Here is a 20,890-nt window from a genome sequence, read left to right on the forward strand (position 1 = left end):
CTCTCTCTCCTCTCTCCTCTCTCCTCTCTCTCCCCTCTCCCTCTCTCTCCCCCTCTCTCTCCCCCTCTCTCTCGTCGTTAGAATCTGCACACGAGCTGTTTTCTGTGACCGCAGGTGACGGTGTGGGGCGACTACGGTCGCATCGAGGGCAAGAAGGTGTTCATGGGCGTGGCGCAGATCATGTTGGACGATCTCAACCTGTCCGCCATGGTGATCGGCTGGTACAAGCTGTTCGGAACCACGTCCCTGGTTAGTGGTCCACCCTCGCTCGCCCTGTCGGCCCTGTCCCGCCGCAGCTCAGACAATAGCCTAGACTCGATCCCCACCAACCCGTAGCGGTGGTAGCGGGGACGGAGTGGGTGCCACCAACATCATCATCCTCACCACCATCTTCATCATCGACACAACTCGCTCCGCTCGCGTACTGACTGTGCCTGCTCCAGGTTGTCTGAGCCCATCATGTAGTGTGTGACCCTGGTGCCTGGCCGCGCCACGCCGGGCCACTCCACTCCCCTACCTTAGGGTAGGTAGTAGGTAACCACCGCTTCTGTGTGACTAATTGCCTGCGCCTCCTTTTTCTTCTCCTCTTCTTCATATCTTCTTTCTCTGCCTTTTCTTGTACTCTCGCCTCCTCAAAAAAAAAAAGTTTCCTTATTTTTGTGCTCAAGTAACTAGCTGTGCTTCCTTCAAGACTACCGCCCTTCCCAAGTACCCTTTCCCCGTGCGTTAAGCCGCTTATTCTTTATTCCTTTTCCAATAAAAAGCAGATCTAATGCATTTCGCACCCACTGCGTTAGGCAGTTCGAGTCGAAAAATTTGCCGCTCTATTGCCATTCCCAAACCTCTGCCAGCTGTTTAGTTATTCGCTGCTCCTCCCTTCCGACACCCTGAAGTGCTCAGACAAGCTGTTGCCGGGTCGTGCTCGGCGCGGCGTGGTGTGTCCCACCCGGTCCCACCCCCGCGCCGGGCCTGAGCGGACCGGGCGCCGGGCGAGTAGGCAACCGTCATGCCGGCGAGCACGCGAGCGCAGCGCGCTGCCTACCGCGCCATCCGCAGGCGCTCATGACTCACTCGCAGCACCACCGTGGCGGCGTAGACGCTTTATTCGCTAGCTAGGGGTTTTGCGTGAACGAGTGCGAAGGAGATTGTGCAGGCGGCGTCCTTTTGTGCGCGCGACCAAGCCTTGCACCGTTTTGCCGTTTTGGTGCATGGAAAAAAAAAAGATTAGCCGGATAGCTAAACCCAAAGCTAAATACGGTATAACTAATAATTTAGCTAAATAATTGCTTATCCCGTATTTAGCTGTTGGTTTAGCTGTGCAGCTAATCCTTTTTTGTGTACTCCATTGCCGGCCTGCTGCTGCACTGCCATGCCGCAGTCGCGTCGGGTGGCTGCTTTCGTAGATTCCATATTCAAAACTCAAGCGTGTGCGTCATTTATGCCCAATACAGGGTGACCAACATACCCCAGAAAATTTCGTAGTTACTCTGTACCTCATGTAGCCGTGGGGGTGGTGGGCTTGCCTACCGCCATACGGCGCCTTATGGCCCTGTGAGAGAAGGCCCCATGGTGTGCAGCAGAATAACAGTACAACTACGAAATGTTCCTGTGTCTGTTTGCCACCCTCTATGAGGAAAACTTACAAAGAGCCGTTTGTAGTGTGCATTAGATGAGAAGGATCATTTACGGCAAGGTTTGCAGCTGGGTGGAAAATCACACCCACGACTTCTTCAGAGTCTGCTATAAAAGGGCTACAAGAAGTGGAGCTATTTAAAGTAGCTGAAGCATGTTGCCTGACATTTTGGTCATCTATCCCACTATGGACGATGTTTTTTATGGGATTTTTAGGCTTAGAGGGATAGAGGTTGTTATTTGGGGTCAACAATCAGAATACCCTTACTGAAAAACTAATTTGGCATGTGTCACATCAATTGGTGTGACCAGTTTTGGTCACACCATGTAATGTGACCTTAGTTTAAGTCACACCAATTGATGCAACATTAGCTAAATAGGTGTAGGCAGAACCCACAGGAGGTCACACTACAAGCGTGACCGAAAATGCGGTCACACCACACAGACGACATAAAGGATGTCAGTCACAGTTGTAATGTGACACATGTCACATTAGTTTTTCCAGTGCTCGATTTTACTTATATGAAGCTAAATACACACCGTAAATACTTATGTACGAATGTCGCTCTTTATATTGAACGCTCACTCTGTTGGAAGTGCGCTCAACCGAGGAGTCGCACACTAGCAAGTATTCAACTTGCAGTTGCACACTTGCGAGTATTTAACTTGCAGTTGCAGAAGTATTTAGCAGTTGCACACTTCGTTTATCAGTGTTTCAGGCTATTCTCTTGTATAACAGGAGTATATATATTACAGTCTCGTCTGACACATAGGCTAGTTTGTTGAGAAGACGCTGGGAAAAGATGAAATCTTAGGATGGGGCGGTATAGGAGAGATTGGTTTGCTGCTTTGGTTTCACTGCATTATCGTACATTTTTTTGGCGAATCGCTGACACCACGTTGCGCTTTGTTGCGTTTGACACCACATCACAAGTTGCTCGAATGGCGCGTGGGTAGCGTAAAGCCAAGTTTATGACATATATAACTTAACCCGAAAAATGTAATTTCAAACTTTGGCAAGTGACAGCTAGTTTGTACTGACACTTTTTTCTTTTCTATTTTCCAGTAAAGTGGTCAGGACTCCGACCACCTTGGCATCCCCTTCACCATGGTCATCGCCACCGTATCATCATCGACATCATCATCATAAAAATCATCATAATCATCAACATTTCTCAACGCTTCGTCTTTATATATGAATAGGAGACTTTTATACAATGTTATGGAGAGTGATAAGGCATGCTGCTCGTGTGATAGACGTGACTCGCCGCCACCAACGCTACGCCCCGCCCCGCCACGCCCCACCACGCCACGCCACGCTCCGCCACGCCACACCCCGCCGCACAAGCGAAGCAGCGCCCTGCCGGCCCTACCTGGGCCTAACCTGTGTGTTTAGTCAACTAAAACAAGAAGGGTTATTCATTTATGAAACAAAGATATACTATAAATATATAACTATTTACAAATACCTTGGATTTCTTACTTTTAAAAAGGGACATTGTAACATATTGTACAGGCAATTTTGTTATCGGTACTCTTCATCATGTACGAACATGAAAGACCAAATCGGTGATCCGCAGCCTCTTTGCTCGCAACCCGCCCCCCCCCTTCTCTCATCCTCCCCAACCCTCTGCTTCGCGCCTTCCGTCCAGTCAGCCCTACATACGACGAGTGGCATGTGCCAAACGTCCTCGCGGGAGGAATGAGAAAACCACTTGACTTCCGTTTTTTTTTTTTCGTGTTTCGTCTGGACTCTCTCCTTTACTCTTCTTCGCCTTCGCCCTCTCACCCCCTCCCCCCTCTTCTCTCCTCTATGAGGCTACAACATAGTCGATCAAAGTGGCCAGAATGCCTCCCTTGGCATTGACCCACCGATGTCAGCCTCGAGCTTGAGGGGCTAAAGCGAGTTTGGAGGCCGCGGCGTCACTTTTTTATTTCAGTTTATTTTTTCTTTCAACTAGGTTGTCCTTTTTGTGGTGCAATCATTTGGCGCTTCATCCAGACTTACGCATTATACAAGCATCTGTTAGTTTAAAAAAAGTTATGGTGAGGGAAAATCATTGTAATTTCAAGTTAGGATAATTATGTGCATGCTGTGATTTTTGTTGTTCTTTCGAATATGTTGACGCATTGTCTTTATAGAGCAGCAGAGGCTGCTGAGTCTCGGGGTGAGCGGTTGCTCACGGATCCGTCGTGTGTGTGAGAGGGACAGAGACAGAAAGTGTGAGGGAGAGTGTGTGAAAGCGTGTGTGAGTGCGAGAGTATGGGTGAGTGTGTTTTTCTAATCAACTGATACCAATCGCATAGGCTGCGGAGAAACTTCTTAAAAGCAAATTCTGCGTAAAATTTAATTCTCCTTGACTAATTTTTGTTTACTTCACTAAGTTTACCTTGGCTTTTCAAAATTCAAAATTTACTTGTCCTGAGAAAGAAGTGAATGTCCAATCGTGATAATCAGACTTAGAAAATCAAAGCAAAATAAGCCAAAGTTTTTCAAAGCCACTTTCAAATGAGACCCACGGTTTGAATTGTTTCTGATTTGCAGTAGTATTCCGTAGCAGTATCAAAGCTCGGGCAGCTCTTGTTTCTTTTGTCTGATTTATCCAGCTAGGACGAATCCGGGTGAAGTGTTTGTGCCTTCACCTCAGTTCTGAACATATCCTTACCATTGTATCATAATGTTAAATTGTGCTCAAGTATTTAGGAATGTTAGGTTCTTGATCAACCGCAAGCCCCCAAGCCCCAGTAAGAAGCGACACGCGAGGTAGTGGAATGGAAATCGAACCGACGTAAATAATGGCCAACTCAGTACTTACGTCGAAGTACAACATGACTATAGGGTGTCATTTCTTACTGGGCCATCAAACCGGTCCGGCCACAGAAAGACATAAAATTTAAAGAAAATACATTATTTAAAAAATGAAAAGCACTCTGGATCTGTGATAATACCTTTTAACTGCTGTGCAGACTGTTGTTAAGCGCCATGATGCTACGAGTGTTACTACTCTTGTCCTGGGTCCAGCGAAGCAGAGCGAAGCAAGCAAAGGCCGGCTAGGCTACGCGGCTCCAAGCTGCTCCAAGTATGCCAGGCACAACCTTAAAGTTCTCTCCAAGTCGTCGTTATTTCTTTCCTCCGCTCTTTAACCGTACGGCTTTCATTGGGAAGCTCTCAAACTCTAGGTTAAACACTAACATAAGAACGTCACATGTAAATACGAAGACAATAAATGTATCTATGCAAAAATTACGTTTTTTGTGCTCTTCTTTCCTATTCCTTGGGTGCGTACAATATCCTTGACAACCTTCGTCCTCCTGTTATAGGGGTGGAAATACACAATTCAAAGTGGACTTCCCTTCATAGCCACACTGCCGCAGAGTGGAGCCTCGGTCATTGATCCGAGGCTAAGGCCGAGCTATGGCCCCTTTGGGTGCCGTAAAGCACGATCGATGAACGGCTTTCATCCGCCAAATGTAGCACAATGATTCTACAGAACTATGTAGTATTCATATGTGATAAGACAGATCAGAAAGGCTGAATTGACCCCCTCCCTTTTTCTGGTTCCGGTCTTGGTCAGGTCAGGCAACTTATCAACAGTTGAGAGTCGGCGGTCGGCGGTTACCAACAAGACCACGAACACGCCAACCTCACTTTCTCAGTCTGATTTTGACTCTCTTCTGACTGCACTGTCAGCAGGGAGCAAGCAGCCTAACTTGTCAAAGGGGTCAGGGCATCGGCAACCGTGAAGTGAGTGGTGAGTATCGAAAGAAACAAACTGTTCTTATCACTGAGGCTGAGTGGAAAGTCACCTCTGGCTTGTACATTCTGTGGGAGTGATGTGAACGTTGGAATAAGCTGAGTAATCATCAGGCTGTCTGCTGTCGGCCCGGTCGGTCGGGATTGCTACGTTGACACTTGCAATTTGGACTTTACTCCGATGTTCTCTGTTTTGTTCTCACAAATTCAGGTCATTATTCCTATTTTTAAAATCTTCAGACCGTATTTATATTAATCCCAACTGTGGTTAGGATACTGAATCCGGTTATACAGGATCTATGATTGCTTTACTCTGCTGTTCACAAGTGTCAAACTTACTGTTAAAATATCAAGTGTAATTTGCTCTGTCACTTCCAAATTTTTACTTTCGTCAACAATTTGTGTGCACAAGATTATCTAATCCTTTGAATTCAATACTCCGATGTTGTTAATCTGCTAATTAATGTTACGGCATCTCTCGGGTCTTTCACAGTTCTCATTCATTTGTATTTTACACATACGAGTTACTTTTTACTTCAATCTAGGCATTAGTTTTTAACAATATTCCTTTGTTTCTGTATGTTTTTAGTAATTATCTTACCAAAATGGGCTGCCTCTCCCTCGTGTGGAGCATTACAAAACTTTTTCTAGTATGTTTGCTGATTACCTTCTTACCTGGCATACCCCCACATGCTGAATATAAAGAGTACAGGTAAGTTTATTTGTTCTCACAGTGTGGTATGGCCACAATGTTCTCATACTTTGTTAGGATTTCCAACTCCCTCAGCAACAACATTTAATTTACCACTTATTCAAATTTTATTCTCAACCTTTCTGATAGCGTCGCAAAACCAAAATCCCTTGGTGCAGAATTGTTGCAAAGAAGGCATCTTGACAAAGCAGAACGTATATTTGAGGGGCAGTTCACTGGCCCTGAGGCCTTTGCTATGTACAATGGTATAGTTTACACTGGAATTCACGGTGGCTTTGTTGTTCGGATCGAAGGAGGTGAAATAAAGCCCGTAGTCAAATTTGGTGAAAATTGTGGTTTGTATCGAGTAGTATTGGATCATTGCACTTAAGTATCAGAAGTAATTAGATCTCCGCCATTGAAAGTCTTTTTTTACCATGTAATATTCAGATGATATTACTGATGAACATATATGTGGACGTCCCCTCGGTTTGAAATTTGATGCAGCAGGCAACTTATATGTAGCTGATGCCTACTATGGCATTTTTAAATACAATATCCAGACAGGTATTTTATTATTTACCTTACAGTGAAATTGCTTTATTTGTTTATACACAGTTTATACCATAATTGGTTTTGTTCCATCCAGGTCAAAAAACCTTGCTAGTTGGTGCAAATGAAGAAATTGAAGGAAAGAAATCTAAATTCATTAATGACCTAGATGTTGCTAAAGATGGCACTGTTTATTTCAGTGTCTCAAGCACAACTTTCCCACTTTATGATGGTCTTTTTGCAGCTCTAGCTCCTGGTGATGGACGGTGAGAGGTTTTAATGATAAGAAACTGTAGTGCCTACATCTCATGGTCATTTTAATTAATCAATTGAATGTAATTTTATTAATTTTAAATCCTAATTTTTCTTTCACTCAGACTTGTCAAATACGATCCTCAGAGTAAAAAGGTGTCAGTCTTAGCAGATGGCTTGCTGTTTCCCAATGGAGTAGCTCTGTCATCAAATGAAGATTTTCTTGTATTCTCCGAAACTGTTAGTGCTCGTGTGATGAGGTAAATCCATATTACATATCCACTATTAAAATTTTGAACAATAGAAATCATAGTGTTTTAAGGGTTGCAACTTAAAATTCCAATGTATCACAGGTATGATCTGAAAGGAAACAAAAAGGGCACTGTTAGTGTGTTTGCTGAAGGATTACCTGGCCTACCGGACAATATCAGAATTGATGGCCAGGGTGGTTTTTACGTATCACTTGTTCAGATTGCTGATGAGTCTCACCCAGCATTACCTGTTGTCCTTGGACCTTTCCCCAACATCAGAAAGTTTTTGAGCCGTGTTATTTTTCTCCTTGAACTTCCATTTGACCAGATCAACAATTTCTACCCTAATTACTTCTGTCGCCGTGCAAAACATTTTGTTAGTATTGGTAGCATTATGTATAATTATTTATTTTGTTATATTACTTGGGTGAGCCATTATACCTTTGTCTGTTTCAGATTGGTCACTTCAGCAGCACTGCCGGTTTATCTGAGAACGGTGTGAACATTTTGAACTTGGATTCCAATGGTCAAATTAGAGATGCACTCATTGGGAGAGATGGATCAGTAAATCATGTGAGTGACATGATTGTTTCTGGAGATTACATTCTTCTTGCGTCACCTTATAACAACTATATTGGCCGTGTTGCTCGCCCCAATGCACCTAACACAGTTCATATCAAATCAGTGAGATATGAAGAAGCAAGCCCAGAAGACAGAAAGCAGGATGAGCTGGCCGCAAAGAGAGCAGCTGAGGAAGTCAGAGCTAAGAAAGTAAGAGAAGATCAAATCAAGAGAGCTGCTGAAGAAGCTGAGAGGTCAAGGAAGGCTGCTGGAGAAGCTGCTCGCTTAAAGAAGGAGGCTGAGGTTGCTGCCCGAAAAGCAGCTGAAGAGTCAAAAGCTCGATTAGCTGCTGAAGAGGCAAAGCAGAAGGCTGCCGAGGAAGCCAGAGCAAGAAAGATTGCTGAAGAGGCTGCAAAGAAGGCTGCTGAAGAAGCAAAGGCAAGAAAAGCAGCAGAAGAAAACGCCAAGAGAGCTGCTGAAGAAGCTAAGGCAAAAAAACTGGCAGAGGAAGCCAAAATCAAGAAACTTGCTGAGGAAGCCAAAGCAAGAAAGATAGCTGAAGAAACAAAAGCAAGGAAAGCTGCTGAGGAATTGAAGTTGAAAAAGGCTGCTGAAGATTCAGCCAAAAGGAAGGCAGCAGAGGAAGCGAAAACCAACCGTGCTTCAGGGAATTCTGGTAAAAATTGAAGTACATTAGGATCAATGTTAACCTAGTTATATTTTGTCACAGATCTGCTTCAGTTTGCTCTAGTATGTGCTTGATACAGAATATAATAATGAACTCTCTTGGTTTTATACTCAAATCTTTCTCTCTAAATTTAAGCATTTTTTAAAGTCACTGTTTTTTCACAATTTGTATACTTATTAACTGCTGTATCTTTTGAAACTGCTCAGTTAGTTGGCTGTGACATTCCAAAATATTTTACCTTGTTTCAGAATATAATTCCTGTTTCACTCTTATTTGTTTCTAAATTCACATTGTGCCTTGCTCTATCGAACAAATCAAGTGCCATTGTGATACTGTTAAAGTCACATTTTTCAAGTTTTTGAATCTCACATTATTGTGCCAAAAAGGATGTGCACTTGACAGGCAAACATATTCTTATATATGCATTTCTAGAAGATTTCACATTCCTACTTTGTCGTCCTGTATTATTGAGATGAGTCCTAATTCTTTCCATCTTACCCCTACGTATCGAAGACAATGTCTTTTATTTAATTGTAATCATTTTGTACTTTTGTTTTAAGGAACTTTTATAATGACTTGCTAATGAAAACATATGTTCTCGAGTTTAAGTAAAATTGTCTTAGTGACATGGCAGCTCTCCACTTTATAGTCATGACCCTGCAATATCTTTATGAACTAAAAAGCTTACCTATTTACGCTATTTTTGCTCATAAGGGAGTTAAATTTTCTGATGTTTTACATAATAAGTACCTGTATTAGGTTGCATTCCATCTGATCAGTGTTTAAGTATAGTCTTAATGTGGGTGCTTGTGCTGGCAAACTTTTTTTTTTGAAATAGTGCAATTTGATTGATAGATGTATAATTCTTATCACATTATGTCCTAAACATACGTGTGATAGGTTGTGATTTTATAGTTTGTCACAAATAATATTCTCTGATGGATGGGCGCTACTGCACTCATTTTACCATCTAGATTAACTTTGCTGTGTCATAGTTTTAACATGGAAGGTACCCCTGACTGCCTTTATAATTATGGTTGTTCTAAAATTCATATCTGTTTTGTATTGGTATTATGTTGTAGTTCTCTGCAAATAAAAAAAGAAAAAACTTCCCCTTTGCATCGATTTGTTACCAATACCTCTTTGAAGATTCTGGTTGCTTGCTTTGAGCTCAAGTGATTTGAATCAACCGCCCATCTACGTCATATGTCGTGCTTCCTGTTCCCATCAGTATTGCTACCCCAATTTCGGAACTCAACACAGACACGAAATAAGCACAATTTATGTCAGAGCTTTCAGCTCCTACGTTTAGAATTTAGAAGATTCTTACAGTTTACCTTGAGTTGCTTCATTCAATCGTGCTTGGAGTTTTAAAGGTTATTACAAATTTTTCACCAAATGTTGGCTTCCCTTGTTTTTGTTTTTCTTCAAGTTTTGCATCACCCGCCTCCGGCTTGCGCCCCTTGCGCCTCTCCGCCTATCGCACCTCGTGGGGGCCGAGTTCATCTTCCTGAAGTCCGTCTGCTTAGCCGTCGATCGCATCTTCCCAGTCTCCGGTCGTTTGGATTTCGCGTTAGAATATCGTTCACTTGCGAAAAAACTCAAATTTCTCCTTGTTTACAATGGCTCTTCGGACGGTAAGTTTATATCCGTGGTTATAAGTTAGTTAAATAATAGAGTCGTACTCTGTAGCCGAGAAAGCGATTGTGGTTAGTCGATCTACTTCCTTTAAATCTCATTGATTCTTATGGCAAGTAGTAATTCATGTGATGTTTTACGCAATAGAAATCACCCTCGACTTTTCTTTGAGGTTCAAATTCGCTTAATTATACTAGTAACTAAATGCAGGCATTGTTGCCGGTGAGGTTAGTTCATAATGCACTATAATTTTTTTGCCTGAAATTTCCGTTAACTATTTTCGACGTTTTCACCTAGAATAATTGGAAATTGTAGAATATATTTATTTTCTGACGTCTTAATACTTTATTGTAATTGAAGAGGCAATCATCAGTAAGTTTGCTGGATTTTAATTATACATCTTCTGAACTACTTCATTTACTGGTCAAATAAGAGAGCTAAACTCTCTTTATTCAGTGTTTTCTTATTTTCAGTGACATACCTTATAATGCTCATGCGTGATCTGTGTCTTTTGTCAGATGTTTCAACATGTCGTTAGGACCTGCAGTAGCCCATTACCAGTCTTAACTGCAAACAGTGTACGAGCGATGAGTGCCTGTAAGTATGTGATCAGCTTAATTGAAGCAGTATAACATTGCCATGGGGTGCAACTGACCAACAGTTTCATATGTGTGTTATTACAGTTGTCAACAATGTTGAGTTGTTAGGACGAGTCGGTAGGGAACCTCAAAAAATTGGAACCAATGATGCTGTTGCTTTCCCGCTGTACACAGAATCTGTTGTGAAGCTACAAGATGGAACAGGTATGTGTCAAATGAATCCACTTTAAAAACTGAAATTGGAGCTTGAAATTATTTTTTGTTTATTTCACAGTGAAAACCTACCCATGTTGGCACAAAGTACTTGTTACCAAGAAAGAATTAGCCAATATTGTAATTGAAGCCCTTGAGAGAGGACAACGTTGTTACGTATCAGGGAGAGTGGCCTACAGAGCAGCTGAACCTAGTGCAGATGGGAGAATGGTCTACAACCACCAGGCAGCTGTTATTGCAAGAAGAGTAATCTTCCTTGAAAAGAGCAGGAAACGACAAGCAGAGCAAGCAGAGCAAGCAGCCAATTCCGGTGATGCTTCCAGTCAAGCTGCTGCTAGCATCAGTTAAACATCTTTTCATTCAAAGTAAAAGCTATATTGCTGATACTACAGGTGTAATTAGTTACCTGCTTGTGCAGCTGAAATCTTGATATGTGAGCTCGCTTAACATCCTTCAAAGAAGCGATAGCTTAGTTAAACATTAAAAACCAAAGAGTTCCACAGTCATTTGTAGCAGCACAATTAGTTCATGCTGAAACAGAACTATTTTGGACTTGACATCCAACAGTGCTCTGGTTGCTAATCAATGCTGCACAGCTGAGTCCATATTTCATTGTATTCTGTGTGAGTGAAGATATGTTTGTAATAAATCTTGTTTAAAATCCAGAGCTTGTTCATGGTACTTGCACAAATGAATCATCAGTTACAGAACATTGCAGAATTTATTCTTTACACTAACTTAATTTGATAATTTATGTGGCATCAGTTCCACCTCACAACTGTCACTACATGTACTTAATAGTACAAAGAGCAGTAAACTATTCACATTGGTCTTGCACTTCCACAGGGGCACAACCATGTGGAATGATGATGTCACTTCAATCTGTCTATTCTTTGTTCTATACTCACCTTGCTAGAAGTACCCATGAACTTCTAAACTATCTGAGTTCTGGAAGTGGTGAGGGACAATAACTAAGCCAACAATTAACAATTCCAAGCGTACTTGGTTGAATAGGTGATATCACATACTGATCAAGCTATTAGTAATTAAGGATTTAAAGGTTTAATCCTTGTATTCTTAATGCATTCATGCACTTAAGTGCTATACTTCCTGGCTACTATCTGTTGCAGACAATTCAGTCCCACTTATGATAGTTCCTGCTGATGGAATGAAAAGGCGCTGCCTTGCAACTTCAAAAGTTGAAAGTAGAGATGTACCATAAAAGTTTACTGTTTATCATAACAATGGAACATCAGTGCATGGTACATGAAAACAGTGTTAATCTCAGCAATCCTTAAGAAATGAAGTTCATCAAAGGCACATTCATACTAGAATAACTGGGTTCTTCTTAAATGATTACTTTGTATCTTCCATGCATGGAAAAATTGCTTAAAGAAATAGCCAGAATACATGTGCGTTCATAATGTCATCTTTAATTATATTTAGCTTGTATCTAAATTCTAATTGTAGAGAAAAGGGGGAAGCAAATGTAATGGCTTCCCCATCTCCTCCACATATTATACCAATTTAGAATCTGGACACAGCCATCGAAACAGACCAACAAGTATCAATGAAGCAGGGAGAGCCAAATATGTCAAGGTTCAATTTTAAAAAAGAATGAAGGGCCAAAGAGTCAATATTAAATGTTCACAGCCATGCTCTTATGTCAGATACACAATTTAAAAGACAAGACATGCAAATAATGATACAAAGTACACTAACAGCAGACAAGTTATTGCCTTAATTCTGAAATGTAAACAAGTGTGATTAGAACTGGTGTCAGTGGGCACAAAAAATTATCTAAAACACAGAACAAAAATCCATAAAAAATGTGATAAGCATTGAACAGAGTGCCTCTTAACAGTACGGAGTTTCCATCACCATACCACTGAGTCGTAATTTACACTCAAAATTCTTTTGTTGAGGAAAAGAAAAGTAAAATAATAAAGATTCACTCAATGCTCTATGAAGATGGTCATACAATAAAACAAGTATGACTAAAACATCAAGGTACTGTACATGTACAACCAAGGATGTCAGAACCCTGAAAAATTTTAACTCCTAATGAGAACATACATAAAGATCACATGAATGTACATTTTTTATATTGTTTCATAAGAAAGGACTTTTAATGTATAATGAAATGTAATGTAGAGATTGCCCGGCAACCAAAATTCACTCATGTATTCTCTTTTGATTTTAATCTGCCAATCATTTCCACGCGGAAACCACAATGTGTTTTGTAGATAATGTTCAGCAAGAGACCAAATCATATTGCATTAAAAAGCCTTTCTTTCAAAATGGAAAAACTTTGACTTTGAAGCTAGAACTGGGCAAGTAGTCGACTAGTCAATATATTTTTCCCTTTCCAGTTCATAGGATCATAATCTTAAACTTCACATAATCCATTGAGTTTAAGCTCAAACTAATGCATTTGAAGAGCATTTAAACTGTATTAAAAAAATGTACAAATTTTACAAATATTTACTATACTTCATTTTGCAGAGAGAAACAAAAGAAATTTGTTCATCAAGTAAGAAAAGTTATCGTCTATATCTGTTGGATTTGATGAGTTGCAGAGCTTTCTGCATAAGTGGTGCTTTAGGCTTTGGTTTGCAAGAATCTACAACAAAAAACAGAGAAATACATTAATCAAGACTAGGTTGAAAGTGGAATAAAACTTGACATGAAATACAGAACTCACTTGAGTGGGAACTGCTAGCCCCAGCTCCTCTGGGAGCTGGAACAGACACTGCAGGACCTATAGTCGTAGAGGATCTACCCGTAAACGATGAACTGAAACCTGAACCATCCTGCTTTGACGATGCTGATGAGGTTGATGAATGAGCCGTGCCAAATTTTGCCTGAAACATCAAAACAGTTAATGGCTACAAGTAAATTTGTTGAGATAATCATATGAAATATGAAGACAACTCACTTGTTTTCTTGCAACATTGCGTGGTGGTTTTGCTGTAGTTTCAATATAAGCTAACTGTGTCTTTCGCACTGGTGCCAACTTTGCTTTTGCTGAGGCTGCAATGGTTTCTTTTAACGCCTTTAATTTGCTTTCTCGTTCCTCATGACATCTCTGAGGAAAGTAAGAACATTTTACATGAAAACAATTTTTGCTGATAAGTACATTTTAAAAGAAAAAAATCAAAATGATAGAGCATTAAAAGCTACAGGGCTTTTTATACCTTGATACAAAGTGGGTACTAGGATAATAATTGTATCCAAATTCCTGCTTATTTTTAACACTTCTTTTTCCATTGCACATTCTGCTTACCTGGTACATTTCTCTCCATGTCTCCATTTCTATTCGTTTCTTATTTCGAAAATCTTTTTTGCAGTGATATTCCCAAAACATATCAGTGTCTTCTATCAAATATGCATTGTAATGCTCCAATGTGAAAAGTTGGTCAGGGGTTGCTCGCTCCAAAACAGGTTTTAATAGGTCAAATGGAACACCACCCGTATATTCTAGAGCTGTTCAGACAGATATATTAATACGACTAGAGAAATATCCAATATAGTCAAAGAATGAGCAGTTAGGTAGATATAATTAATTACCGTCTATATTTTCTTGTAGGACTCTTGTACACAAATCAAAAAGTGAAGGAACATGGGTATATCCAGTTTTGTTCCCTGAGTAGACTTTAGTTCTAAAAATATGGAAAGTAACAGTTTATTCTGAAGTTAAATATTTTTTTAAATAATTCAAATGTGATTAACTCATTTGTTAAAACAAATAACTTACCTTTGAACTTTAGAATACATTATATTTGATAGAGCATCACTCAATGCATCTTCACTTTGGTATCGTTTAGGGGGAGAGTTAAAGAAATTTGGCTGTGGCAGTGGTTTGTAATTTGGATTTAAAGTTGGTAGGCCATAATCTTCATCAACATCTATTGATGGTGGTAACTGTGGAGGGAACTCCTGCTCCATCTAAAATAGACAGATACAACATATGAAGGTACAACTCAAAATAAGAGTACTTAATGTTTAAGCTGAATGAATACAGTATCTACATTGTGGATACAACCACAAAATTTTGAAGAAAAATTCAGATTTTATAGTCAACACAACTGACAGTCTATTTGACACATTGGAATTGGAAAAACAAGTTCAAAAATAACCTGTGGTTCTTTGATTGCAGGAACAAAGTCTAAGTAGTATCAACTATCAGGTCAACCATGCACAACATACCTCATAGGAATAGTTATCGGCATCTTTTGTTTTCTTCTCCGAACCACTAGAAGATGATTTAGATTTATTCTTAGATGGAGAGTGTGATGATGAGGTACCTGACATAGACTTCTTCTTTGACTTCTCAGGAGGAAACATCATACCGAGGGCTGCTTCAAAACTTTTACCTAGCAGTGGGATTTTATGCTATTACATGGTAAGGTGAATAATATATATTAAAAGACAACAGACAACTTACCTGAAAAAGAATCAACACCATCTTCATCATCTTCTGATTTCTTTTTCTCTTTTTCTTTTTTATCTTTAGAGGACTTCTTCTCCTCTCTGCTCCTATGCTTGTCTTTGTGTTTATCTTTCTTGTCCTTCTCTCTGCTTTTTGATCTGCCTTCACCTTTATTGTCCGATATATTACTAGAATCTTTTTTGGTATGAGAACTACTTCCCGCAGAGGACGATTTTTCCTCTTTATGTTTGCTACTGCTTGATGATTTACTTTCCTTATGTTCATATTTACTTGATGAATGTTTACTTCTATCAGAGCTGCTTGAAGAGGTTTTACTTTTTTGCTTCTGAGAAGACTTCTCTTGCTTGCTTGATTTTTCATGTTGAATATCATCATCAGAAGATTGAGCATAGCGTTCTTCACTAGAATTCCTTTCGGTTTTAATATAAGTATGCCTTGTATCCCTATCATCTTCACTTCCACTACCTTGCCTATTGACAGTCCATTCCTCTTCTGAACCAAAATGTTCGCTATTGCCATTAATGCTTCTTGTACTTTCGTCATTATAGTTTTTGATACTGTCTATTTTCTCACTCTTGTATCTTTTATCTTTGATCTGATCATGATCTGATTCTCTTTTCCTTTTGTAATCTTTACTATGGTCGGATTTCAAATGCTCGTCGGATCTAGATGTCTTATCTGAGTTTTCTCTGCTTCGCTTCTCAAATTTTTCCTTGTGATTTTCATTTTCTGAATTGCCATTATATTTTGAATGTGCCCGCATATTTGCATTACCCTCCTGTTCATTTTCTGATTCGTCTTCGACCATTTGCTTCCATTTGTAGACAAGAGCCCTAGCAGACTCTCCTACTTCTCCATCACTTTTCCGAAGAGAATTGATAGTCTTCCCTACACCAGTGTCTTGTAAATGTTGTACTGACACCGGCAGACTATATAATTTGTTAATGCAATGAAGAATCTGAAAGGCAAATATGAGTGAAATATACAACCAAACAACCCTGTTGAGACGCAAATTCCCCATGAACTAACATTGGGTATGCACATAGCATGGAGAAGATCAAATCAAAATACTGAAATGGTGGATCTGTCATTTATTGATTATTACTCTCATAAAACAGGTTCCATTATTATTCTTGTGATCATTTATTAAAATCTCAAATTTTTCTGAAAATTTCTCTTTAATCAGGACATATAGCCTGTTTATTCATGTGGGTAATAAATTATGAAAGCCCCTCTACTAAGCTCTGCTAGAAAACACCATATTCTGACAAATAGTAATTGTCATTAAAGTAAACTGAGAATAAAACGGCAAGTAGGCCTAAATTGTTTTCAACAACGACATCCCTCGGACGTCATGATAGTCCTTGACGCAGAGCATTTGGAAAAGTTATGATAGTGACTAAAGTTTCGGGAATACAAACAAGGGAGGAACGAAATGAAGGTGACATGCACTAATCTATCCTTACCCTGGACGAGTTTCCATGGTACTTTTGAATGCTTTTTTGATAATGTTGTATTTGCGAAACTACCGACTCTGCAGCCGACATGTTGATAAATGCCAGCTGTTTAATGACCGATTCCAACCCTTATTCACTGCCTCATGGATTATTTTTCTACGTTGTCAATTGTACGACACCAACTTCAGGGCGTTACTTGTTTGACTACTGTGTGATAGTTCTATCGCATGTTTTTCCATGGTATCATTTCAAACTATTGACTTCGAAAAGAATGTAAACTTTGTAACACAGCTTGCAACAGTTCTACCTAATTAGCGTTTCTTTAAATAGTGCAGATTTTTTAATGTTGGTATCAATCACGTGTAAATTTTGAAGTCTTAGGTAGGTTTTGGCGTACTGCAAATTTTCTTACTTTATCTTCTTTTATATGATACAGGAAGTTATTTGATAACGTGTAGTAATAAGTCTTAAGTATTTACACTTCTTTCGGGGATAAGACCCTCATGTTTTAAACATTTAAAAAAAAATCCTGCTTAATTTCCTATACTTTAGACAACTATGGTAGTACTCGCAGACATCTACGAAAACAACAAGATATTTGCCGTCATGTATTATTGTTCTTGGTAATGTTAGAGCACAGCTTTCTTTTTTTTAGCGACTATTCCTATGGAATATGATATTTTCGGCGTGACTCATCTACTGTATATTTGAGGGGTGTACGTTTGGAACATCTGTGACATCTGTGTGACAACTGATTTAAAGATTCGCGAACCAACGGAACCAAAGCAATCTAGCCTAATTCTTTCTGCCGTTTGTTTGGGCGCGTTGTTCACTTACAGAAAATTGAAAACATAATATTGATTTTTGCTTTTAAATAAATCAACAGAAGAAGAATTCATTTGGACATCATGGTCAGCTTGTCAAGGAGTGTCAACACTTCTGCTGGGGTAATTTGTTCATTCCATGTATTTTTTTGCTGATCTAACTGTTGAATGATTATTCACTGCTAATCTCTTTGTATCATATTAACTGCTGTAGGCTCTTAGTCCTTTGTCTGTTTTTACAACAAGAGTTATGTATTTGTTTTCTACCACTGTAACTGACATATATTTCAGGGCGCAGTATTTTTCAACGACGGTTTGATCAATGGGGATGATGACGAAGTGGAGCGCCTCCAACCATTGCATGGAGCTGATGAAGTTGTAGGCTTCAGGAAACTGCATACTTATGTTCCAGTAATGCTGAAAATATGTGTTATTGTAAGAAATTTCATTTTTTCCTGTTAAGTCTCTCTTTTATATCCTTTTCTAAATCTAATGCTGAAATACCCTTTTTCCTACAAACATTATAGTTGTCTGTATTTCAAATCTTTATTTAAAGCTGAACATTTATCTCCTGGTGTTGTTGTTTTAAATACGCTCGGTCTTACTGAGCAGAGCTGCTCTACAATTTGAAATATTATCCTGGAATGACCTGCAACAAATAGTTATTGCAGTTTGTTACCGTGTAGTATTAAGTCATTACAAATCTGCCACCTGCTGTATTACCCCTATATTAATCAGATTGTGCCAAAACCCCCGAATTGGTCATCAACCATCACAATTCTTGGTATTTATATTTTCACCTTAATTACTGATATATTTCATTTTTCTCACAGGTTCTTGTTCAAGTTGCAATAATTGCTCTCTTGTGTTTGAGCCCAGAATTCCGTTATAAGTGTGAACCATTTTTTCTCCTGGTCTACATACATGCAGCATATTGGTGTCTTAGCTGGGTGTGTAAATATTTCAAGTTCTCTGTGCAGCTGAGTATTTCTTCAATTGTTCGTAATTTTTATTTCACAATTATTTTTACAGATCTTACATCAACATTTGAAATTGAAGCACCGCATGTTAAGAATTAATGGTTACCTGGAATTCTACAAGCAGACAGAAAGTCACATTAGAATTCCATTTTATATCATCTCCCTATGTAAGTACAGATGATGCACATTTCTTACTGATACTGATGCCTACTGTATCTTATGACATGATTAGTGGCATCCGAGACAAGCATCAGATTGTCATCTTACAGAACATTTTAATATTTCAATCTGATTGTTGGCACTCTTTCTCATGAAGTATGTAACACAAAAATTTAATTTTTAAAACTTTCTCATTTTTTAAAGGGAATGCCATCCTTCTGGTTATAACATCGGTCTACCATCATGTCTATGGTGATCTGGAACAGCGTTGCAGAGCTGAAACTATATCATTATCACCTAACAATGTCATTGGTGCACTAATGACTTTGGAAACTGGTATTCTTATTCCAGTTCTGATGACATACTTGGGTAAATTACTGTATAAACCCTATATCAAGGTGTCTCCAGTGTAATTGTCTATTAACTATTTACGTTTTCCTCTCTTGTAGTGAAAGTTCGAAGGTTTAATGAGACAAGGCCTCCCCCTGACGTTCAACGAGAGGATTGGATGATGAGCTTTGTGCGAGACAGCTTCCCAGGGGGTGAAGTTGGCTACAGGTGATTTCTCTATAAATGTCATATAAAGATGACATCAAGAGTGGGGATGTATTTTAGAACTAAATTGAAATTTCTTTTCTTTCAGAGAGCCAAATGAACACATCCATGACTTACTTGCTAAACAGGCTGATCTAATCCGTTATTTAAAGGAGCACAATGCTATGCTAAACCATAAGATAATGCAGCTCTCATCTAGGTCTCATGTTGAACCTGAGTGTACTTGAAGTCATCCTGGTTTCTATAAGGACCTGTGTCTCCAATTTGTACAGAAAGAAAATGCTTAGTTTAAGAGAAACAGAAATAACAGTCATAATCTTTGTAGAGTGCCATTGTTTAAAACCCTTATTTTTATAAAGACTTGGTGGCTGTGCAGTTTAATATGACAGTCTGAATGTAATATTACTTGTTTGTACTTTGTCATGAAAACGATCTTATCTAATACTTTATTTCTCATATGTTTCCCTGATCCTTGGAGTATTTCTATCTGTTTCTTATCAAGGTTTTCAGTCCTTAACACCAAAAATTATGTTGCAGCACTACAATGGATAAGCATGTAATCACATATGATGGCACTATGAAATTTTACATTGTCCTTTTCCAAGTTTATATGATGCTATATTTTAGATGTACCCTCCACCATGTAAAACTACTGAGTATCATGCAATAACAGTCTGCGTAGTTCTTTACATATAGCACTTTTCTATCTAAGTTAGGGAGTTTTGATAATTAGGTGATGTGTATATGATGGCACCAATAATCATATATCTGAGAGTTTTACACTTTCAATTTATCCATTGTGCAGATCATGATCTATGAAATGATTTTTGTAAGAAAGCTTCTTACCTATGAGACTGATTCAAATTATTTGTTATTTAACAAAGTTTGTGATTTTGAATGCTGTTGATTACCTTAAATAGTAATTTAATCCGTAATGTTAGGAATTTTAGATGTTTTTACAATACATTTTTTTTGCGACTAACTAGTACTTTTGTTGGCTTTTCATGCAAGATTGAAAACCTGGAATTTCCTCGGAAGAATTATGTTGACTTAGACTTCAGTTATACATTTTTACAGTTCTCATTTCAAAATCATGCCATTGTATCTTTTAAGCCAAATGGTATACTGTAAAATGTGTCCTACTGGTTGTACAAAAATGTAATGTCAGCCTGTCGGAACACTTACTATCACTGAGTAGGGGTAGTATGCATAGGGGTATGTATATTTGTTCCCTCAAGTTTTTTCTTTGAGAACTTTGATCATTTTAAATTAATTAAAATTCATATGGTTGCAGCAAGACAAGATTTTCATTCTGATAGCAAAGCATGCTCTGGTCTAAATTTGTCTCTTCAGAATCTTCAAAACCATTTCAGTATTTCATTTTAGTCATGTAACTGAAGTGATGTGAGGCTGATTGAACTGAAATATTAAGATCCACGGACTTGTCATGATTTTCTCCTGTTCTCTCGTGTTATTTTTAAAAATAAGCATTAGTTATTGTTGAAATTTTTTTAGATCATACTGATAGTTGTAAATGAATTGTAATGTACTTGTTTAGGAAAAGGGATGTAATCACTTTGAAAACAGGAAAACGTTTTACTCAATGTTTGTATTTTCTTATTGTTGCATCA

General features: G+C 38.9%; 5 protein-coding genes across 16 annotated transcripts in view; 4 read left to right on the forward strand and 1 right to left on the reverse strand.

Moving 5' to 3' along the window:
- The window catches only part of LOC113207980 (regulating synaptic membrane exocytosis protein 2), a 74,018-nt gene extending 69,139 nt beyond the window's left edge, over positions 1-4,879 (forward strand). For 7 of the 9 annotated variants that reach the window (XM_052264541.1, XM_052264534.1, XM_052264538.1 and 4 more), the window contains 2 exons: positions 115-523; positions 2,699-4,879. In XM_052264541.1, the coding sequence (XP_052120501.1) occupies positions 115-336 (222 nt within the window). In that variant the 3' untranslated portion in view covers positions 337-523; positions 2,699-4,879. Of the gene's footprint in view, positions 1-114; positions 535-2,698 lie in introns of all 9 variants that reach the window. The other 2 variants (XM_052264535.1, XM_052264540.1) reach the window with 2 other exon arrangements.
- Positions 4,880-5,217: 338 nt separating this feature from the next.
- On the forward strand, positions 5,218-9,493 carry LOC113208005 (adipocyte plasma membrane-associated protein Hemomucin). 2 transcript variants are annotated; one of them, XM_026424826.2, is made up of 8 exons: positions 5,218-5,384; positions 5,976-6,098; positions 6,228-6,433; positions 6,528-6,644; positions 6,727-6,895; positions 7,007-7,141; positions 7,235-7,508; positions 7,589-9,493. In XM_026424826.2, the coding sequence occupies exons 2-8, from the start codon at positions 5,992-5,994 to the stop codon at positions 8,378-8,380; spliced, it is 1,800 nt and encodes a 599-aa protein (XP_026280611.1). In that variant the 5' UTR covers positions 5,218-5,384; positions 5,976-5,991; the 3' UTR covers positions 8,381-9,493. The 2 variants fall into 2 exon arrangements, with proteins under 2 accessions (XP_026280611.1, XP_026280621.1); XM_026424836.2 differs by lacking the exon at positions 5,218-5,384 and adding an exon at positions 5,436-5,597.
- A 346-nt stretch (positions 9,494-9,839) lies between these two features.
- Positions 9,840-11,496, forward strand: LOC113208052 (single-stranded DNA-binding protein, mitochondrial). The gene is made up of 4 exons (XM_026424890.2): positions 9,840-10,018; positions 10,538-10,616; positions 10,703-10,822; positions 10,893-11,496. The coding sequence occupies exons 1-4, from the start codon at positions 10,004-10,006 to the stop codon at positions 11,177-11,179; spliced, it is 501 nt and encodes a 166-aa protein (XP_026280675.1). The 5' UTR covers positions 9,840-10,003; the 3' UTR covers positions 11,180-11,496.
- Positions 11,497-12,037: 541 nt separating this feature from the next.
- On the reverse strand, positions 12,038-16,911 carry LOC113208003 (transcription elongation factor B polypeptide 3). Its single transcript, XM_026424811.2, has 9 exons — positions 16,751-16,911; positions 15,279-16,242; positions 15,041-15,207; positions 14,589-14,779; positions 14,402-14,493; positions 14,118-14,317; positions 13,770-13,919; positions 13,536-13,695; positions 12,038-13,454 (listed from the first exon to the last, which is right to left on the reverse strand). Exons 1-9 carry the CDS (start codon positions 16,829-16,831, stop codon positions 13,375-13,377), a joined length of 2,085 nt encoding a protein of 694 aa, XP_026280596.1. The 5' UTR covers positions 16,832-16,911; the 3' UTR covers positions 12,038-13,374.
- Positions 16,912-17,103: 192 nt separating this feature from the next.
- LOC113208036 (transmembrane protein 192) lies at positions 17,104-20,406 on the forward strand. 3 transcript variants are annotated; one of them, XM_052264546.1, is made up of 8 exons: positions 17,104-17,122; positions 17,628-17,688; positions 17,857-18,000; positions 18,399-18,515; positions 18,598-18,712; positions 18,909-19,073; positions 19,154-19,262; positions 19,348-20,406. In XM_052264546.1, exons 2-8 carry the CDS (start codon positions 17,650-17,652, stop codon positions 19,484-19,486), a joined length of 828 nt encoding a protein of 275 aa, XP_052120506.1. In that variant the 5' UTR covers positions 17,104-17,122; positions 17,628-17,649; the 3' UTR covers positions 19,487-20,406. The 3 variants fall into 3 exon arrangements, with proteins under 3 accessions (XP_052120506.1, XP_026280663.1, XP_026280655.1); XM_026424878.2 differs by lacking the exon at positions 17,104-17,122 and adding an exon at positions 17,177-17,364; XM_026424870.2 differs by lacking the exon at positions 17,104-17,122 and having other exon boundaries at positions 17,179-17,688.
- Positions 20,407-20,890: the final 484 nt, after the last annotated feature.

Source organism: Frankliniella occidentalis, unplaced genomic scaffold, assembly GCF_000697945.3.
Source record: "Frankliniella occidentalis isolate FOCC.00 unplaced genomic scaffold, Focc_3.1 Scaffold20, whole genome shotgun sequence".
Taxonomy (NCBI): Eukaryota; Metazoa; Arthropoda; class Insecta; order Thysanoptera; family Thripidae; genus Frankliniella; species Frankliniella occidentalis.

What these genes read in the sequence shown, in the direction of transcription:
- LOC113208005 (XM_026424826.2), top strand. Translation starts at nt 5,992, where the DNA reads ATGGGCTGCCTCTCCCTCGTGTGGAGCATTACAAAACTTTTTCTAGTA. An exon ending in CAAATTTGGTGAAAATTGTG is followed by an intron (nt 6,434 to 6,527) that starts GTTTGTATCGAG and finishes TGTAATATTCAG; the next exon opens with ATGATATTACTGATGAACAT. An exon ending in GTTAGTGCTCGTGTGATGAG is followed by an intron (nt 7,142 to 7,234) that starts GTAAATCCATAT and finishes AATGTATCACAG; the next exon opens with GTATGATCTGAAAGGAAACA.
- LOC113208052 (XM_026424890.2), top strand. An exon ending in TGTACGAGCGATGAGTGCCT is followed by an intron (nt 10,617 to 10,702) that starts GTAAGTATGTGA and finishes GTGTTATTACAG; the next exon opens with TTGTCAACAATGTTGAGTTG. An exon ending in GAAGCTACAAGATGGAACAG is followed by an intron (nt 10,823 to 10,892) that starts GTATGTGTCAAA and finishes TTTATTTCACAG; the next exon opens with TGAAAACCTACCCATGTTGG.
- LOC113208003 (XM_026424811.2), bottom strand. Translation starts at nt 16,831, where the DNA reads ATGTCGGCTGCAGAGTCGGTAGTTTCGCAAATACAACATTATCAAAAA. An exon ending in GCAATGTTGCAAGAAAACAA is followed by an intron (nt 13,696 to 13,769) that starts GTGAGTTGTCTT and finishes TTGATGTTTCAG; the next exon opens with GCAAAATTTGGCACGGCTCA. An exon ending in GGCTAGCAGTTCCCACTCAA is followed by an intron (nt 13,455 to 13,535) that starts GTGAGTTCTGTA and finishes TTTTTGTTGTAG; the next exon opens with ATTCTTGCAAACCAAAGCCT.
- LOC113208036 (XM_052264546.1), top strand. Translation starts at nt 17,650, where the DNA reads ATGGTCAGCTTGTCAAGGAGTGTCAACACTTCTGCTGGG. An exon ending in CATATTGGTGTCTTAGCTGG is followed by an intron (nt 18,516 to 18,597) that starts GTGTGTAAATAT and finishes TTATTTTTACAG; the next exon opens with ATCTTACATCAACATTTGAA. An exon ending in AGTTCTGATGACATACTTGG is followed by an intron (nt 19,074 to 19,153) that starts GTAAATTACTGT and finishes CCTCTCTTGTAG; the next exon opens with TGAAAGTTCGAAGGTTTAAT.